The sequence below is a fragment of the Rhinolophus sinicus genome, chromosome 4 (assembly GCF_057876585.1).
Source record: "Rhinolophus sinicus isolate RSI-liver-muscle chromosome 4, RSI-T2T, whole genome shotgun sequence".
NCBI classification, from domain to species: Eukaryota; Metazoa; Chordata; class Mammalia; order Chiroptera; family Rhinolophidae; genus Rhinolophus; species Rhinolophus sinicus.
The window spans coordinates 88,633,130-88,648,535 of record NC_142504.1 but is presented as its reverse complement, the minus strand read 5'-3'; the positions used below and the strand labels follow the sequence as shown (position 1 = coordinate 88,648,535).

At 41.3% G+C, this 15,406-nt stretch overlaps 1 protein-coding gene across 23 annotated transcripts in view; it reads right to left on the bottom strand.

Annotated features, from left to right (window-relative positions):
* FHOD3 (formin homology 2 domain containing 3) overlaps positions 1-15,406 on the bottom strand; it is a 434,191-nt gene that overhangs the window by 39,042 nt on the left and 379,743 nt on the right. For all 23 annotated transcript variants that reach the window (XM_074340102.2, XM_074340103.2, XM_074340106.2 and 20 more), the window contains one exon: positions 7,556-7,714. In XM_074340102.2, the coding sequence (XP_074196203.2) occupies positions 7,556-7,714 (159 nt within the window). The remainder of the gene's footprint in view (positions 1-7,555; positions 7,715-15,406) is intronic.

Below are 15,406 nucleotides of genomic sequence, written 5' to 3'. Positions count from 1 at the left end.
AATCTACCTGATTAAGTCTGAACAAGAAAATTCAGTTATTTTAATTGATGCAAAATTCTTTTGATACAATTCCATATCCATTCATAACAACAAAAAAATACTCTCAGCAACCCAGCAGAAGGAATTTCCCACGTTTGATAAATGACATTTATAAAAACAATCTACAGCTCACATCATCATATTTAGTGGTGACAGACTGAGTGCTTTCTCTCTAAGATTGGGAACAAGACAGGGTATATAAAAATCTTTTAAAAATACAGATTGGAAAGGAAAAATTAAAACTGTTCCAATCACAGATGGCATAACTGTCTGCAGAGAAAATTGTGAGGAATCTACAAAAAGTTTATAAAACAGTGAGTTTAATAATGTTGCATGATATAAGCTTCATACACAGAAAAATCCATTTTATTTCTATATATTGATAATGACCAATTACAAACTGAATTTTAAAAAAATGCTATTTCCAATGAAATACTTAGGCATAAATCTAAGAAATCATGTGCAGGATCTGTACGCTGGAAGTAGAAAATGCTGATGAAAGCAAAGAAGATCTAAATAAATGGGGGGATATACTGTGTTCACGGACTGAAAAACTCAAGAGTCACATGCTAATTTCCCCAAAATCCGCCTATAAATTCAACTCAATTCCAATCAAAATACCAGCATGATTTTTTTGTGGATACAGACAAACTGATTCTAAAAGTTACATGGCAAAACAGTTTTGGAAATTGTTTTGAACCAAAACAATTTTGAAAAAGAACAACCTTGGAGGAGTCATACCACCTGACTTTGAAATCCACTATAAAGCTATAGTAATAAAACAGTGTGGCATGGGCAACAGCATAGACACAAGGATCAAGGGGACAAATAGGGAATCCGGAAATAGATTACACAAATATGGCCCAGTGATTCTGACAATGGAGCAAATGCAGTGCAAGGGAGAAAAGATAGTATTTCCAACAAATGGTATTTGGAACAACTGGAATCCTTATGCAAAAAAATGAACCTCAACTTAAACCTTCCACTTTACGCCTAAATTAACTCAAAAGAAAGCAGAGAGCTAAAAGTAAAAACGTAACACTACAAAACTTTTAGAGAGAAACATAAGAGAAAATCTTTGTGACCCATGTTAGGCAATGAACTCTTAGACATGATACCAAAAAGGAACAGATTGATAAATTGAACTTCATCCAAATTAAAACCTTTTTCTTTGTGAAAGACAATGTGAAGAGAATGAAGACAAGTTACAGTTCCTCTAAAGGCTAGACACCGAGTTACCATATGACCCAGCAATTCTAATTGTAGGTATGCACCCTAGAAAAAAATTACAACTTATGTTCACACAAAACCTTGTACATGTATATATACTTCTGGCAGCTTTAGCCATAATTGCCAAAAACTGGATCAAGCTAAATAGGCTCCAACGTATGAATGGACAAATTATAGTACATCTCTACAATGCAGGAGGACTCAGCATATACACACGGACAAACTATAGGTACATACCACAACCGGGATGACTTTCAAAGGTATCAATCATGCTGAGAGAAAGAAACCAGTCTCAAAAGGTTACACACTGTATTATTCCATTATGTGACATTCTCCAAAAGACAAAACCATACTGATGAAAATAGATCAGTGGTTACCAAAGGCCAGAGGTGGGCTGAGATTGTGGACTAGAAAGGGACAGCATAAGAGCACAGCTTTTTGGGAGATCGGACTGGTTTGAATCCTGACTACAGTGGTCATTGCATGCATTTATACATAATTTAAAACTCATAGAACTGTATACCGAAAATGTCAATTTTACTCTATTTTAATGCAAAAAATTAAAAATAAATAAAAAACTGGGCCCCGGACACCATACTCAGCAAACATGCAGGTGTTTACAGATTGTGCCTCAGGACATAACTGGGCAGGGCAGCAGTCACCTGAGTTTGATGAGAGTGTTATTAAGAAGGGCTGTCTCATCATTTACCAGAAGCCAGTGATGCCAAACTGCATTGACGTGTGTTCTGTGCTGCAGGCCACAGTGAGGTCACAGAAGGTGAGGCCTCAGATACCTTCCTTCTCTTCCAACATTTCCTTCATCATGGCCCCACACCCTGAGATGATGTGGGTGGAATGTGAGCATCAGGGGTGATATTCAGTGACAATGCTCCTTGCTTTCCCACAGGCTCACACTATCAATCTTACCTGTCCACACAGATGGTACTGAAAAATAACCAAAGCAATCCAAGCAGATGTCACTTCTTTGAAAACACCCAGGATCTGAACTCAACTAGTTTTCAAAATAAAACCTTAGCTAACATTTGTACTTTAATTTTCTTCATGCTCAAATTGTATTAAGGATGTACTAGAATTCCAAAACAAAATATTGTCAACACTTTTGCCCCTTCTTCAGAAGGCCTTTTCCTGCGGTGATTTCAGTTGCTTTTTTCCTTTGGGAAAGTAATCAAACACTCTTACTTTTAGTTTTCACTTCTCTGACTAATTTAAACCATTTGTTCACTGTTGAAGATTTATGAGGTTGCCATCTGCCAGTTTATTTTGTTGTTTTTTTTACACATCACTGACAATAAAATAGCCATAAGACAGTGGAACGGCAGGTCAAGGCTGCCTCCTATGAGGTGATGGCCCATTTTTTCCATGAGTACATGAAAGGGGATAAGCATGAGGGAACCTCTAATTTGCTCTTCTACGCTGTCAGTAGATTTATTGACAATTTGAGGATCACCATTTGGCTCCACAGAGAGAAAAACATCAAACGAGACCACTACGCAATAATCTCAGTGTTTTTTCCACTTTCTCCCAGACAGTGTTTCTCCAGCACTGCTTTAAGTATGCTTGCTTTTGTATCTGAAAGCAGCATTTCAGAAAAACACACACAAGTCTCATTTTTTATGGACCCAAATGCTTTTGGGTTTGGCTATCTCTTTCACCTGCACGTGAGACCATAATGAGTAGTTATTTTGCCTTGTGAGTTTGTAAGAGAACCCTGGCGACAGCTCTGGATGAGCATCTAGCATGAGGATTTTGGTGACAACAGCAGAAAACTGAAGCCCTTACAGCTGAGCCCGGTTTGTACACAACTTGCATATTCTCACGAGACAATGACTTTCTATTTGTGTACTTGTTCTCACAGATACAGAAGTTGTCTGTTGTTGTTGTTTTTTTAATTCTCAAGGTGTGTTGGTAGAAACTTCTTTCATTTTCGTGACTACTCTGTGAGGCACACTAAGCAGAAATTATTGCACCAAACTTGCAGATGAAGTGTCTTGCCTGAAGCTAATTTGGGCCAACCAAGGCAGAGCTGCAGAAACACCTACGGGACTCCTCCTAGGTTCCCAGCATCAGCTCCACAGATCACGGCAATTCAACTGGAAATGCAAAACTAACAGTGTGGCCAAGGCACCCAAGCATCAGTGCATTTTGCTTCCTTTGCATGGCTGACCGACGATGGTACCCACACCGCTCTCGGCTCACCTGTGTGCGTCCAGCACCCACTCGGACACCTGCGGACACACAGGGCTTGAAAAGGTGCTGTAGTTTTGTACTTGTGGCCAAAGGGAACTTTTGTTTCTGAGATGATGACAGGTCTGGCAGCCAACTGGGCCCAGTTAAATGTCATTTGGGGCCATTCAATTGTGCTACCACCTGAGTAGATACAAGCTCTATAAAAATTAGAAAAGCGAGAAAAAAGAGGAAAACTCTTCATACTGCCATTCGTGATAACTTAGTGACATGTTACTTGGGAAAATATCATTAATACTACTCAGAAACAGCCTCAAAATAATGTTCTAAAGTTTAATGCTCTTATGAAAAATGACTTCCTTAATGAAGTTAACTATTCCCTCAGGTTTACATGACAAACTGGATGCATACCATTGTGCTGCTAAGCAAAGCCACAGGATGTCATTTAATACATCCTAATCACATTTAGGTACACAGAGGTTTCCAATGGCCCTATTAAGCTATAACACCATGCTACAGTGCCTACATCCCAGAAGCAGATAGTTTGGCAAAAGGCCCTTTGTGCGGGAGCTAGAAATCTTATTAGTAAAGATCTGTAAGGACACAGCTTTCATCTCGTCTCAGTCCGGACTTAACTCTTGAACAACAGGCCTAGAGAATAAGCTCTGGGTAACTGACTCAGCATGTAGCTATAGACCATGCATGTTCCATGGGTGCCTTAGGTCAGTGGCCAGAGACAACAAGTAATGGCTGAGAGTGCCTGGATTCCATGTTCTCCAAGAGAACTGGTGTCTGCTGGACTCTTCTCAGCCATGACTGAAGAGTTGAAAAATATACACAGTTTCTGGACTGACACATGCAGCCTTTAGATCAGTGGATCTCAAGCGGAGTGATTTTATCCCCAGAGGACATTTGACAAAATGTGGAGACATTTTTTGGTTGTCACTACTGGGGTGCTACTCCTGGCAGCTTGTGGGTAGAGTCCAGGTATAATGTGAAGCATCCTACAATAAGGAATTGTTCAGCCCAAAATGTCAATAGTGCCCCCATTGAGAAATCCTGTTTAGATGAGAATGGTGATAAAAAAAAATGTGTTTCTGTGACTAAATATGGATTTACTGAGGACTGAGGGACACAATCAACTCTCAGGAAGGGCTTAGCAGGGTTTTCTACGGCTGTCGCTGATGTATGAAGTTGGTGCAAAGGTAATTGCGGTTTTTGCAATTTTTAACCTTTTAAACCGCAATTACTTTTGCAGCGACCTAATATTATTCCACACATCAGCTACTCCCAGTAAAAGACCATAGGCAGCACTGTGAAATGGACTGCATTGCCTCATGTGTCTTCTCATTCCCCTTTCAGATTCCCTCTTATTCTCTTTGGCACACGTGGGTCCTCCTGCACCAGCATCCCCAAGTCCCATGGTCTGCACTTTAGACCCAGGCTCTAGAGCTCACATTTCAGCTTGATCTCTCACTGGCTTGTGAACTTGAGCACAGACTAAAACGGGACTCACTCTCTTCATCTTTAAGATGGGGCACATACCAGTATGTACCTCATACGGTTCTGATGGGCATCTGTGTACAGCACCTACCTGGTGCCTGGCCCATAGAAAGAAACCTATGAAAGACAGGTTTTCTGCTGTGCTGCTATTCCTATATCCATCATCATTACTGTTGCTATCATTATTCCTTCTAGGATCAAAAAGGTGCTCAGCTGGATACCAGTCAAAAAAGGAAAAAGTCATTTGATTCATTCTAAAATCTAAGTAACTTATTGGATCTGAAACTATCCCCACCCAGGGAGACCTACATTTCAGGAAAGAACAAAGGCAAAACCCAATGGAATCAATCTCTCCTGACAGACTTTCAAGTTCTCATGACAAGAAAGGGAAAATATTTTTAAAAGGAGATGCTGCCATTTTTTCCTTTGATCAAGCTAGCTCTGGTTGCATTGGAAGCCTCTCTCTGTATCTATCTGAAGTTTCTGTAATCTCTAAAAGACACTGTTATGTAAATAGGATGGCCGGAATGTGTGTGAGGGCCCATTGTGTTGTTTGTCCTAGATAAAAGACTCTTTGTACTTGGTTTGTTCAGGTTGGCAGCCCCCACCTGCCTAATACCAAGCCAATGCCTTTTTCCTACCTTGCTCCTCTGCGGGTCCCAGAGTGGGGCTGCCCCACACCAAGGCCTGTCCTGTCCCCTTCTTGCTATCTGGCAGCTGTCCCTCTCTGTATTTACCTGCTGTCACCAGCTCCCTCCTTTATACCACCTGCCCCAGTCAGCCACATGCCCTCACTCCCTGGCACCCCACCTGGATATGTTGACCTGTTCTTCTGCATGGCCTGACTCGAAGGCTTGGGGCTCAACTTCCTCTCCAGCCAGAAGGAAATGCATTTCCCTCCTTCTACCTGCTCTGGGAACAGGGCCTGTGTGTGTTTCTCAGAGTGGGCCTGTGTGTGTTTCTCAGAGTAGCGCTGCTAAGGCCTTGTATTGGTTTCCTAGGGTTTCCATAACAAAGTTCCACAAACTGAGCAGCTTAAAACAACAGAAATTTATTCTCTCCGAGTTTGAGAGACCAGAAGTCTGATATCAAGGTGTCGGTAGGGTGATGTTGTCTCTAAAGGTGATAGGGAAGGATCCTTCCTTGCTTCTCCCTAGCATCTGGCACTTGCAGGCAATCCTTGGTATTCCTTGACTTGTAAATGCATCACTCCTATCTCTGTCACCATCATCACATGCATTCTGTTCTGTGTGTCTCCTATGTATTCTCTGAGTTCATATGGCATTCTCTTCTCTGCGCCTATGTCCCAACTTCCTTCTTCTTATAAAGATATCAGGCCCTGGAGTAGGACCACCCTAACCCAGTATGACCTTATCTTAACTTGATCACATCTGCAAAGACTATTTCTAAATAAGGTCACATTCTGGGGCTCCATGTGGGCCTGGATTTTAAAGGGGTACTGCTCACCCCAGTACAAACCTCTAGGAACACAGCGTTTCCTGTGGAGGTCTCTCCCTTCCAGAACACAAAGGTATGCCTGCCCAGCTGGGTTCAGATGCCACCGTGTGCCCCACTGCTCCCTCCCATACTCAGGGCCGGGGATATGTCTGGCACAGTGGCCTAAGCCAGTCCTCATGTGCAACTCTTCTGTGTAGGGTTTGCTCTACCTCGCTACAGTCAGTCCTCATTGGTTCCAAGTCTTTCAAATAAGAGTGTGTATGAATGAACCCCAGCTGTGGAGGAATAGGAAAGGAATTCAGGGCTCCTTGCTAATAGGAAGATGGAGTGGGTATCACCCAATGCCACAAAGCAGTGTCCTCATATCCCCACTCTGACCCAGTACATCCCAGGCTATATCATCCGTCTGTATGAATCTGTGACTGGGCCAGTGGCTCTACTCACTCTTTCTCCATTGTTAGAACAGCAGATTTAACGTGCTGCAAACCAGCACCAGCCCACGGTGAAGGGAGAACACGGCTTGGTGGAAGAGCACTGAACGCTAACAGAGGTGAGCTGTGGCTCCAGCTAGGCCAGCTACCAGCCAGTTAGTCTCGGCCCTGTCACCCAACCTCTCTCCACTTTTGACATTCAGATCAATAGATGCTAAAGACTCAGTTGACATATGTTCTCCAGCTTAGCAAATGGAACACATCTACATACCCCAACAAGTGCCAAAAGAGAACCCGTCATTTACATGGATGTGAGCACACATTGAAAGCCCTAGTTTTGAAACTGTTCATTAAATATATTTGGTTTGAAATGAAGTAAAAAAAAGACTCTATCAGCCTCCTAAGGAGTTTACCATCTTCTTCTTCCACATTGAGGTAGGCGGAGTGTAGTCAGAAGGAAGTCAGTAAATGAATCAGAGTGAGGATCTCTGAACTTGACAGGTGAAGGAGGGCTTTTCCAACCCCCAGAAGTTTTTTAAAAATGTGAGAATGATTAATATTATTCAGAGTCTAGCTGAGACAGAAAAATGGCAAGCCACCCTACAGAGAACGTCACACTGGACACAGCAATGCTTTACATATGCGCAATATTACAAAACACAAATAATGCTGTGTAGAGCTTCTCTTACCTCAATTCCTTCTTTGTTTAAGGCGTATTCATCAAAATTCAAAATGGCTATCTTAATTGTTCTTGGAGGGGGTAGTACCGTCAGACCAATATTAATAGCATTGCTCCTCTTGGAATCCAAGACAATGATCTCCTGCCTTTTTCCGTCTGCAGCCGTTTTCTTGGTGATAAAACAAGGAGAATCCAAGATTAATGCATCATCTTTGGTCCTTTCTGTGTTTCATGATTAAAAGCAAACTCACTGCTTATTTAGAGATGAAAACAAGTGGCCCCGATTTAGCTCAGGAAGGCCTGGCTACTGCTCAGCACAGAAGAAAGAGATCAGGGATTAGTTCTGAGAAGCCGCCAAGCGCAGGTCAGCAATGGAACTTCACAAGTCAGACACATTACAAAATAAAATTGATTTTCCTTCAATTGGGAAAAATGTGATATTTTGCAAGAAAAAAAAACACACCCTGTTTTTTTCCATAAAAGCAGTGGAAACAAAACTAAAACCTCTCCGAGCTCCCTTCCTGTGGCCTGCAAGGTGTTGGAATGTACTCTGGTTGGCCCCAGTGCGTATGGTGTGTGCCTAGAAATGGAGATAGTTGATCCACAGGCCAAGAAGACAGGAGCGACAAGGAGAATCCGGCAATTCCTGGCCTTGTCATCTCAGGGGCTCCTCTCACCATGCAAACATCCTACGCTCCTTATTCCAGAGCACCTGCCACACTTAGACATCTGGGCAGCTGCCACTGGAGGGTGAAGAAGGGCCTTCCAAGGAAGGGAAACCAAAGGGGAAGAGGAATGAGGGTAAAACAGGCCTCGAGACAAAGGAGACGGGATAGTGGGCGAGACGTGTCCAGGTGTCCTCATAGAGCCCTCGTGTGTGTGGCTTCCCTGCTGGCCTGTGTGCTCCTTGGGACAGGCCCTGTGTGTGAGTTGCTAAGCCAACACTTGCCCAGAAATGAGATGACAAGGCCCTCAGCTTTCTCCCTGAGCTCTTGGGAAGTTAAGGACAGTGGTCATGTGGACAAGGAGAGGTGGCAAGCTCCTTACACCGTGTTCAGCTTTCCCTTGAGGCAAAGAGCTGGGAAGACGACTAATTTCATTCAGGGAACAAGCCTAGATGGCAATGATGAATAAGGCACAGTGGACCGCCTGAAAGAAAAGATGGGCATTGCTCACTATGGGGTAACTAACTCACCTGCATGTGTGTGTGGGGTGTGGGTGTGGGGTCTGGGTCTGGAAGAGCTGATACTTGAGCTGGGCCCCAAAGAATGTCTAGGCTCTAGTCTGGAGCCGGGAAGAAAAGATAAGGAGATAAGAAGTGGCTTTGTCTAGGTTTCTGGGAACTACCAGAGAAGAAGCTGGAGGTTTGAGTGGCCACATCTGGGGGACCACAGGAGCCAGCTGCTCCGACTCCACTGTAGTCAGGCCACAGCCGAGCAGCTCACTGCTGCTCGCCATTGGTCTCTGAGCTAAGGCCTACCCTACTGGCTGGGCCTGGGAGCAGCTGAGCTATCTGGAGAAGCTGGCCTGCGGTAACATCAGAGGCTGGAACCCAGCAAGGAGAAATGGACTGTGGCCCTTTAAGTCCTACTGAGCGCTTCTAAACTCGATTACTAAAATTCTATTTTAGATCCTTCAATATGTACTTGGGAATAAATTAAAATTTCTTCATGAGGAAAATAATTGAAAGCATCCTGGCTGTTTGGGGGCCTGGTGGCCAGGAGGAACCATTCCTGTGGGTGTGGCCATCGGCTTTGAATAGTGGGCTTCCAGGGACATGTGGCATATAGAAGCATCCCCTTTCTGCAGGGCAACACTGTCTTCTACATATTTAATCAAGTAAGTTTAACAGAAACCTCTGAAATGTAGCTTTGAAATCTAACTTAAAACATCATTTTGTGTGTGGAATGTTAAGAAGGAATGAGAAAAGATTTGATAAAATGCTGACTACCAGCAATAAAGAGGGATGTTACGACTTGCAATGCCCACACTGGGGTGCTGGGGTGCCCCTCTTCCAAGTATTGTAGGACACCTAGCCAACATCCATTCTCTCTTCCCTGCTCACCAACAAGATTTTGGTGTTTTTCAGGCTGGCAATGTTTCCGCTATATGAGTCACCTCCCAGGACCCTTTGCAGCTAAAGCTGAGCTGGCCATGTGACTGAGTTCTGGTCTTTAGTGTCATCATTAAAAAGAGACAGACCCAGCGGGCCATGCCTTTTGCCCTTTCCTCTTTCTGCCTAGAATGTGGACATGAAGCCTGGAAATGCAGCAGAAGTAATAAAGCCACATAAGGATGGCATCACGGAAGATGGAAGAAGGAGCCTGGGACCTAGCACTGGAGAGGCAGCTACCTGTAGTCAGGTTCCAGGGCAGGAGGCATTTATCGGAAGGCCGGACTCCCTGGGAATCATCAGCTCTGAGCCCCTCACCTATACAGTCCCCCTCATTCTAGGAGCATAGAGAGATGCCTGGGGAGGCCCAGCCCAACTAGAGAATTTGTGCAAATGAGAAAAAGACGCCCGCCTCTGGGAAGAGACAGCCACATGGCAAACATCTTGAGAAAGAAGCACCACTCATTTCAGCTCTCCCCTCGCAGCCAGCAAGCATGTGTGGCATACAACCTGCACAGATCTACGTGAGGGCTGTGAGCCTGACATATCCTGGTCCCCATTCTCAAGAAAACTCAATTTACACCGGTGGGCACACCCACACACTCCTCAAGTCAGGAAGAAGTAATCCATGGCACATCCTCAGATAATGGGGACAGCTGTCTCCATAGATGACACTACATGTTTTCAGAGCACTTCCACCCACTTTGTGAAGGAAAGAATAAGAATTAAAGTGATATCTGAAATTGAATTATTCGATCTCTGGATTTTAGCCAGGAAGTGTTTTAAACGCTGTTCTTCATAGATAAAACAGACTCCACCGGATATTGCTGGCACTTAATTGCCTTGGGGTCCATTCCACCAGAGATCATGGAGTGGGTCATGTGAGGCTGTCCAACACTCTCCTTCCCTCTCACAATAATCTAGAGCAGCACATGCAAGGGCAAGCCAAAGTTCTCTGTGCCCGAGAGCACATGTCCATGTTCAAAGATTACAGTCATCAATTTTGATTCATTTCAATCATCTTTCTGGGGTCAGCAAGTGTGACCTTCACTATGTCCTTCACACAGTTCTGTGAGAGAGTAACTGTTGTGCATCCTCTTCTATAAAGCCTTTCATGCCCACTCCTTCTTCATTCCCACCACTGCTACCCTGAGCCTGACCCCTGGTGCCCAGCCTCCCAACACTAGCCTCCTGCTTCTAATCTCTTCTCTTCCCAAACCCATCCATCATACTCTTGCTAACAATCTTTCTCACACGCCCATTTCCTTATTGCACTTCTTTGACCAGAAAGTCAATGATTACCCATTGTTTGAAGTTAGAAAAATAGGAAATTGGTTGATAATGAAAAGGGGATATAAAGTAGAGGCCAGAGAAGAAACAGTGGTTCTTGTGAAAGACCTATAGAAGGCTAGGAAATGTTAAATGTCCCTCTGAAGGCATCTAGAATAAAGGGGTAATATGTGATGGAACAAAGGTGGAATAGGAGTTGGGAAGATGCCTGGAGGCAGCAACCCTTCTAGGAAAGAAATCAGAAAAGTTGTTCTACATTTGCTAGGAGATCAGACACATCCCCAAAACAACTCCCAAACAAGAAAACAAATTATCAAACTTTTTGACATATCAATACAGGGCCTACCTGAAGGAAATGACTTTTTCTTCACAGTAATAAAAGAAGATGTGAACAAATGAGAAACATTATATTCCTGAATAGGAAGTCTCAATGTCATGAGGAGGCTCAGTATCTTTTATCTAATATATTTAAATTAATTCTAATTAAAATTCAACAAGAATTGTTTTAGGCATTAAAAAATATTCTAAAGTTAGCATGAAAGAATATATGTGTAAAGCATAGATAAGTAGAATTATATACAATATTTACTCAATCAGTATAAAAACTTATAAAACTGATATAATTAAAGTGTAAAAGGGAGAAATTGACCAAAACACAATTATACTTGGGGACCTAAATACATCATTGACAGCTATGGATAGATCATCCAAACAGAAAATAAATAATGAAATATCAGCTCTAAATGACACATTAGATGAAATGGACATAATTGACATTTATAGAGCACTTCATCCTAAAACATCAGACTATACATTCTATCCTAGTGTACATGGAACATTCTCAAAGATAGACCATATATTGCGACATAAAATCATCCTCAGCAAATTTAAGAAGATTGAAATCATACCAGGCATATTCTCTGATCACAAGGCTTTGAAATTGGATATCAACTGCAAAAAGAAAGCAGGAAAAACCACAAATACATGGACATTAAACAATATATTTTTAAAGAACGACCAGGTCAAAGAAGAAATTAGAGGAGAGGTCAAAAGATACGTAGAAACAAATGACAATGAAAATACATCCTACCAAAATTTTGGGGATGCAGCATAACCAGTTTTAAGAGGGAAATTTATATCATTATAGGCCTGTCTCAAGAAACAAGGAGAATCCCAAATAAATAACCTCATGTTACACCTTAAAGAACTAGAAAAAGAAGAACAAATGAAATCCAAGGTCAGCAGAAGAAAGGAAATAATAAAAATCAGAGAACTAAATGAAATAGAGAACAAAAAGACAACAGAAAACATTAATGTGACAAAGAGCTGGTTCTTTGAAAAGATTAACAAAATTGACAAACCCTTGGCTAGGCTCACTAAGATAAAAAGAGAGAAGACAGTAATAAACAAAATCAGAAATGAAAAAGCAGAAGTTATCACAGATGACACAGAAATACAAAGGATCATCCAAGAATACTATGAAGGACCAAGAATACTATATGCCACCAAATTCAATAACCTAGAAGAAATGGACAAGTTCTTAGAAACACATAGCCTTCCTAGGCTGAACCATGAAGAACTGGAAAATCTAAACAGACCGATCACTAGTAACGAAATTGAATCAGTCATCCAAAACCTTCCCAAAAGCAAAAGTCGGGGACCAGATGGCTTCACTAGTGAATTCTTCCAACCTTCAAAGAGGATCTAATACCAATCCCGCTCAAACTCTTCCAAAAAATTGAAGAAGAGATAGTACTCCCTAACTCATTTTATGAGGCCAACATTACCCTGATACCAAAACCTGGTAAAGACAACACAAAAAAAGAGAACCACAGACCAATATCTCTGATGAATACAGATGCAAAAAACCTGAACAAAATTCTAGCAAATCGAATGCAACAGTGCATTAAAAAGATTATTCATCACGACCAAGTGGGATTCATCCCAGGGGCACAAGGTTCAACATATGCAAATCCATCAATGTGATACATCACATAAACAAAATAAAGGACAAAAATCATATGATTATATCAATTGATGCAGAAAAAACATTTGACAAGATACAACATCCATTTATGATTAAAACACTTAAAAAAATAGGTATAGAAGGAAAATACCTTAACATAAAAAAGGCCATATATGACAAACCCTCAGCTAATCTCATAACTAACAGTGTAAAACTGAAACCCTTTGCTCTACGTTGAGGAACATGACACGGCTGTCCCCTATCACCTCTGCTTTTCAACATAGTGTTGGAAGTCCTCACCAGAGCAATCAGGCAAGAGAAAGAAATAAAAGGCATCCAAATTGGGAATGAAGAAGTTAAATTGTCACTCTTTGCAGATGACATAATGCTATATATAGAAAACCTTAAAGACTCCACCAAAAAGCTATTAGAAACAATCAACGAATACAGTAAAGTTGCCGGCTACAAAATCAACGTACAAAGGCCCATTGCATTCCTATATACTAACAATGAAATCTCAGAAAAAGAAAAAAAATTCCTTTTGCAATTGCAGCAAAAGGAATAAAATACTTAGGAATAAACTTAACCAAGGATGTGAAAGACCTATATGCTGAAAACTACAAAACATTTTTGAAAGAAATTGAAGACACAAAGAAATGGAAAGACATTCCATGCTCATAGATTGGAAGAATCAACATAGTTAAAATGGCCATATTACCCAAAGCAATATACAGATTTAATGCAATCCCATCAAATTCCTAATGACATTTTTTAAAGAAATAGAACAAAAAATCATCAGATTTGTTTAGAACCACAAAAGACCCAGAATAGCCAAAGCAATCTTAAGAAAAAAGAACAGTGCTGGAGGTATCACACTCCCTGACTTTAGCTTGTACTACAGGGCTACAATAATCAAAACAGCATGGTATTGGCAGAAAAACAGACACACAGACCAATGGAATAGAACTGAGAACCCAGAAATAAAACCACATAAATATGGACAGATAATTTTTGACAAAGAAACAAAAAACATACAATGGAGGAAAGACAGCTTCTTCAATAAATGGTGCTGGGAGAATTGGAAAGCCACGTGCAAAAGAATGAAACTGGACTGCTGTCACCATGTACCAAAATTAATTCAAAATGGATCAAAGACTTAAGCACAAGACCTGAAACAATAAACTGCATAGAAGAAAACATAGGTACTAAACTTATGGAATTTGGGTTCAAAGAGTGTTTTATGAATTTGACTCCAAAGGCAAGGGAAGTAAAAGCTAAAATAAATGAATGGGACTATATCAAACTTAAAAGCTTCTGCACAGCAAAAGAAACCATCGACAAAATGAAGAGGCAACCAACTGAATGGGAGAAGATTTTTGCAAACAGTGCCTCCGATAGGGGGCTAGTATCCAGAATATACAAGGAACTCATGCAACTCAACAACAAAAAAACAAACAACCCAATTGAAAAATGGGCAGAGGACCTGAAGAGACATTTCTCCAAAGAGGACATACAAGTGGCAAATAGACATATGAAAAAATGCTCAACATCACTAATCATCAGAGAAATGCAAATCAAAACCATAATGAGATATCACCTCACCCCAGTTAGAATGGCTATCATCAATAAGACAAATAGTAACAAGTGTTGGAGAGGCTGTGGAGAAAAAGGAACCGTCATACACTGTTGGTGGGAATGCAGACTGGTGCAGCCGTTATGGAAGGCAGTGTGGAGGTTCCTCAAAAAATTACAAATAGAATTACTGTATGACCCAGCAATCCCTCTCCTGGGTATCTACCCAAAACATCTGAAAACATTTATCCATAAAGACATGTGTGCTCTAATGTTCATTGCAGCTTTATTTTCTGTGGCCAAGACATGGAAACAACCAAAATGTCCTTCGATAGACGAATGGATAAAGAAGTTGTGGTATATATACACAATGGAATACTATTTGGCAGCAAGAAAAGATGAAATAGGACCATTTGTGACAATATGGATGGATCTTGAGATTGTAATGCTAAGTGAAATAAGTCAGACAGAAAAAGCAGAGAACCATATGATTTCACTGATATGTGATAAACCAAAATATGTATGATATGTATATAAACCAAAAACAACAAAAGAACAAGGCAAACAAATGAGAAACAAAAACTCATAGACACAGACAATAGTTTAGTGGTTATCAGAGGGTGAGTGGGGGAGGGGGGCAGGAGATGAGGGTAAGGGGGATCAAATATATGGTGATGGAAGGAGAACTGACTCTGGGTGGTGAACACACAATGGGATTTATAGATGATGTAATACAGAATTGTACACCTGAAATCTATGTAACTTTACTAACAATTGTCACCCCAACAAACTTTAATTTAAAAAAAAAAGTAAAAAGAAAAAAATGTATAGCATTGTTAGAATAGCTAGAATGATAGAACAGAACAGAATGATAGATGCCATGTTTCCCCAAAAATAAGACTTAGCCGGACCATCAGCTC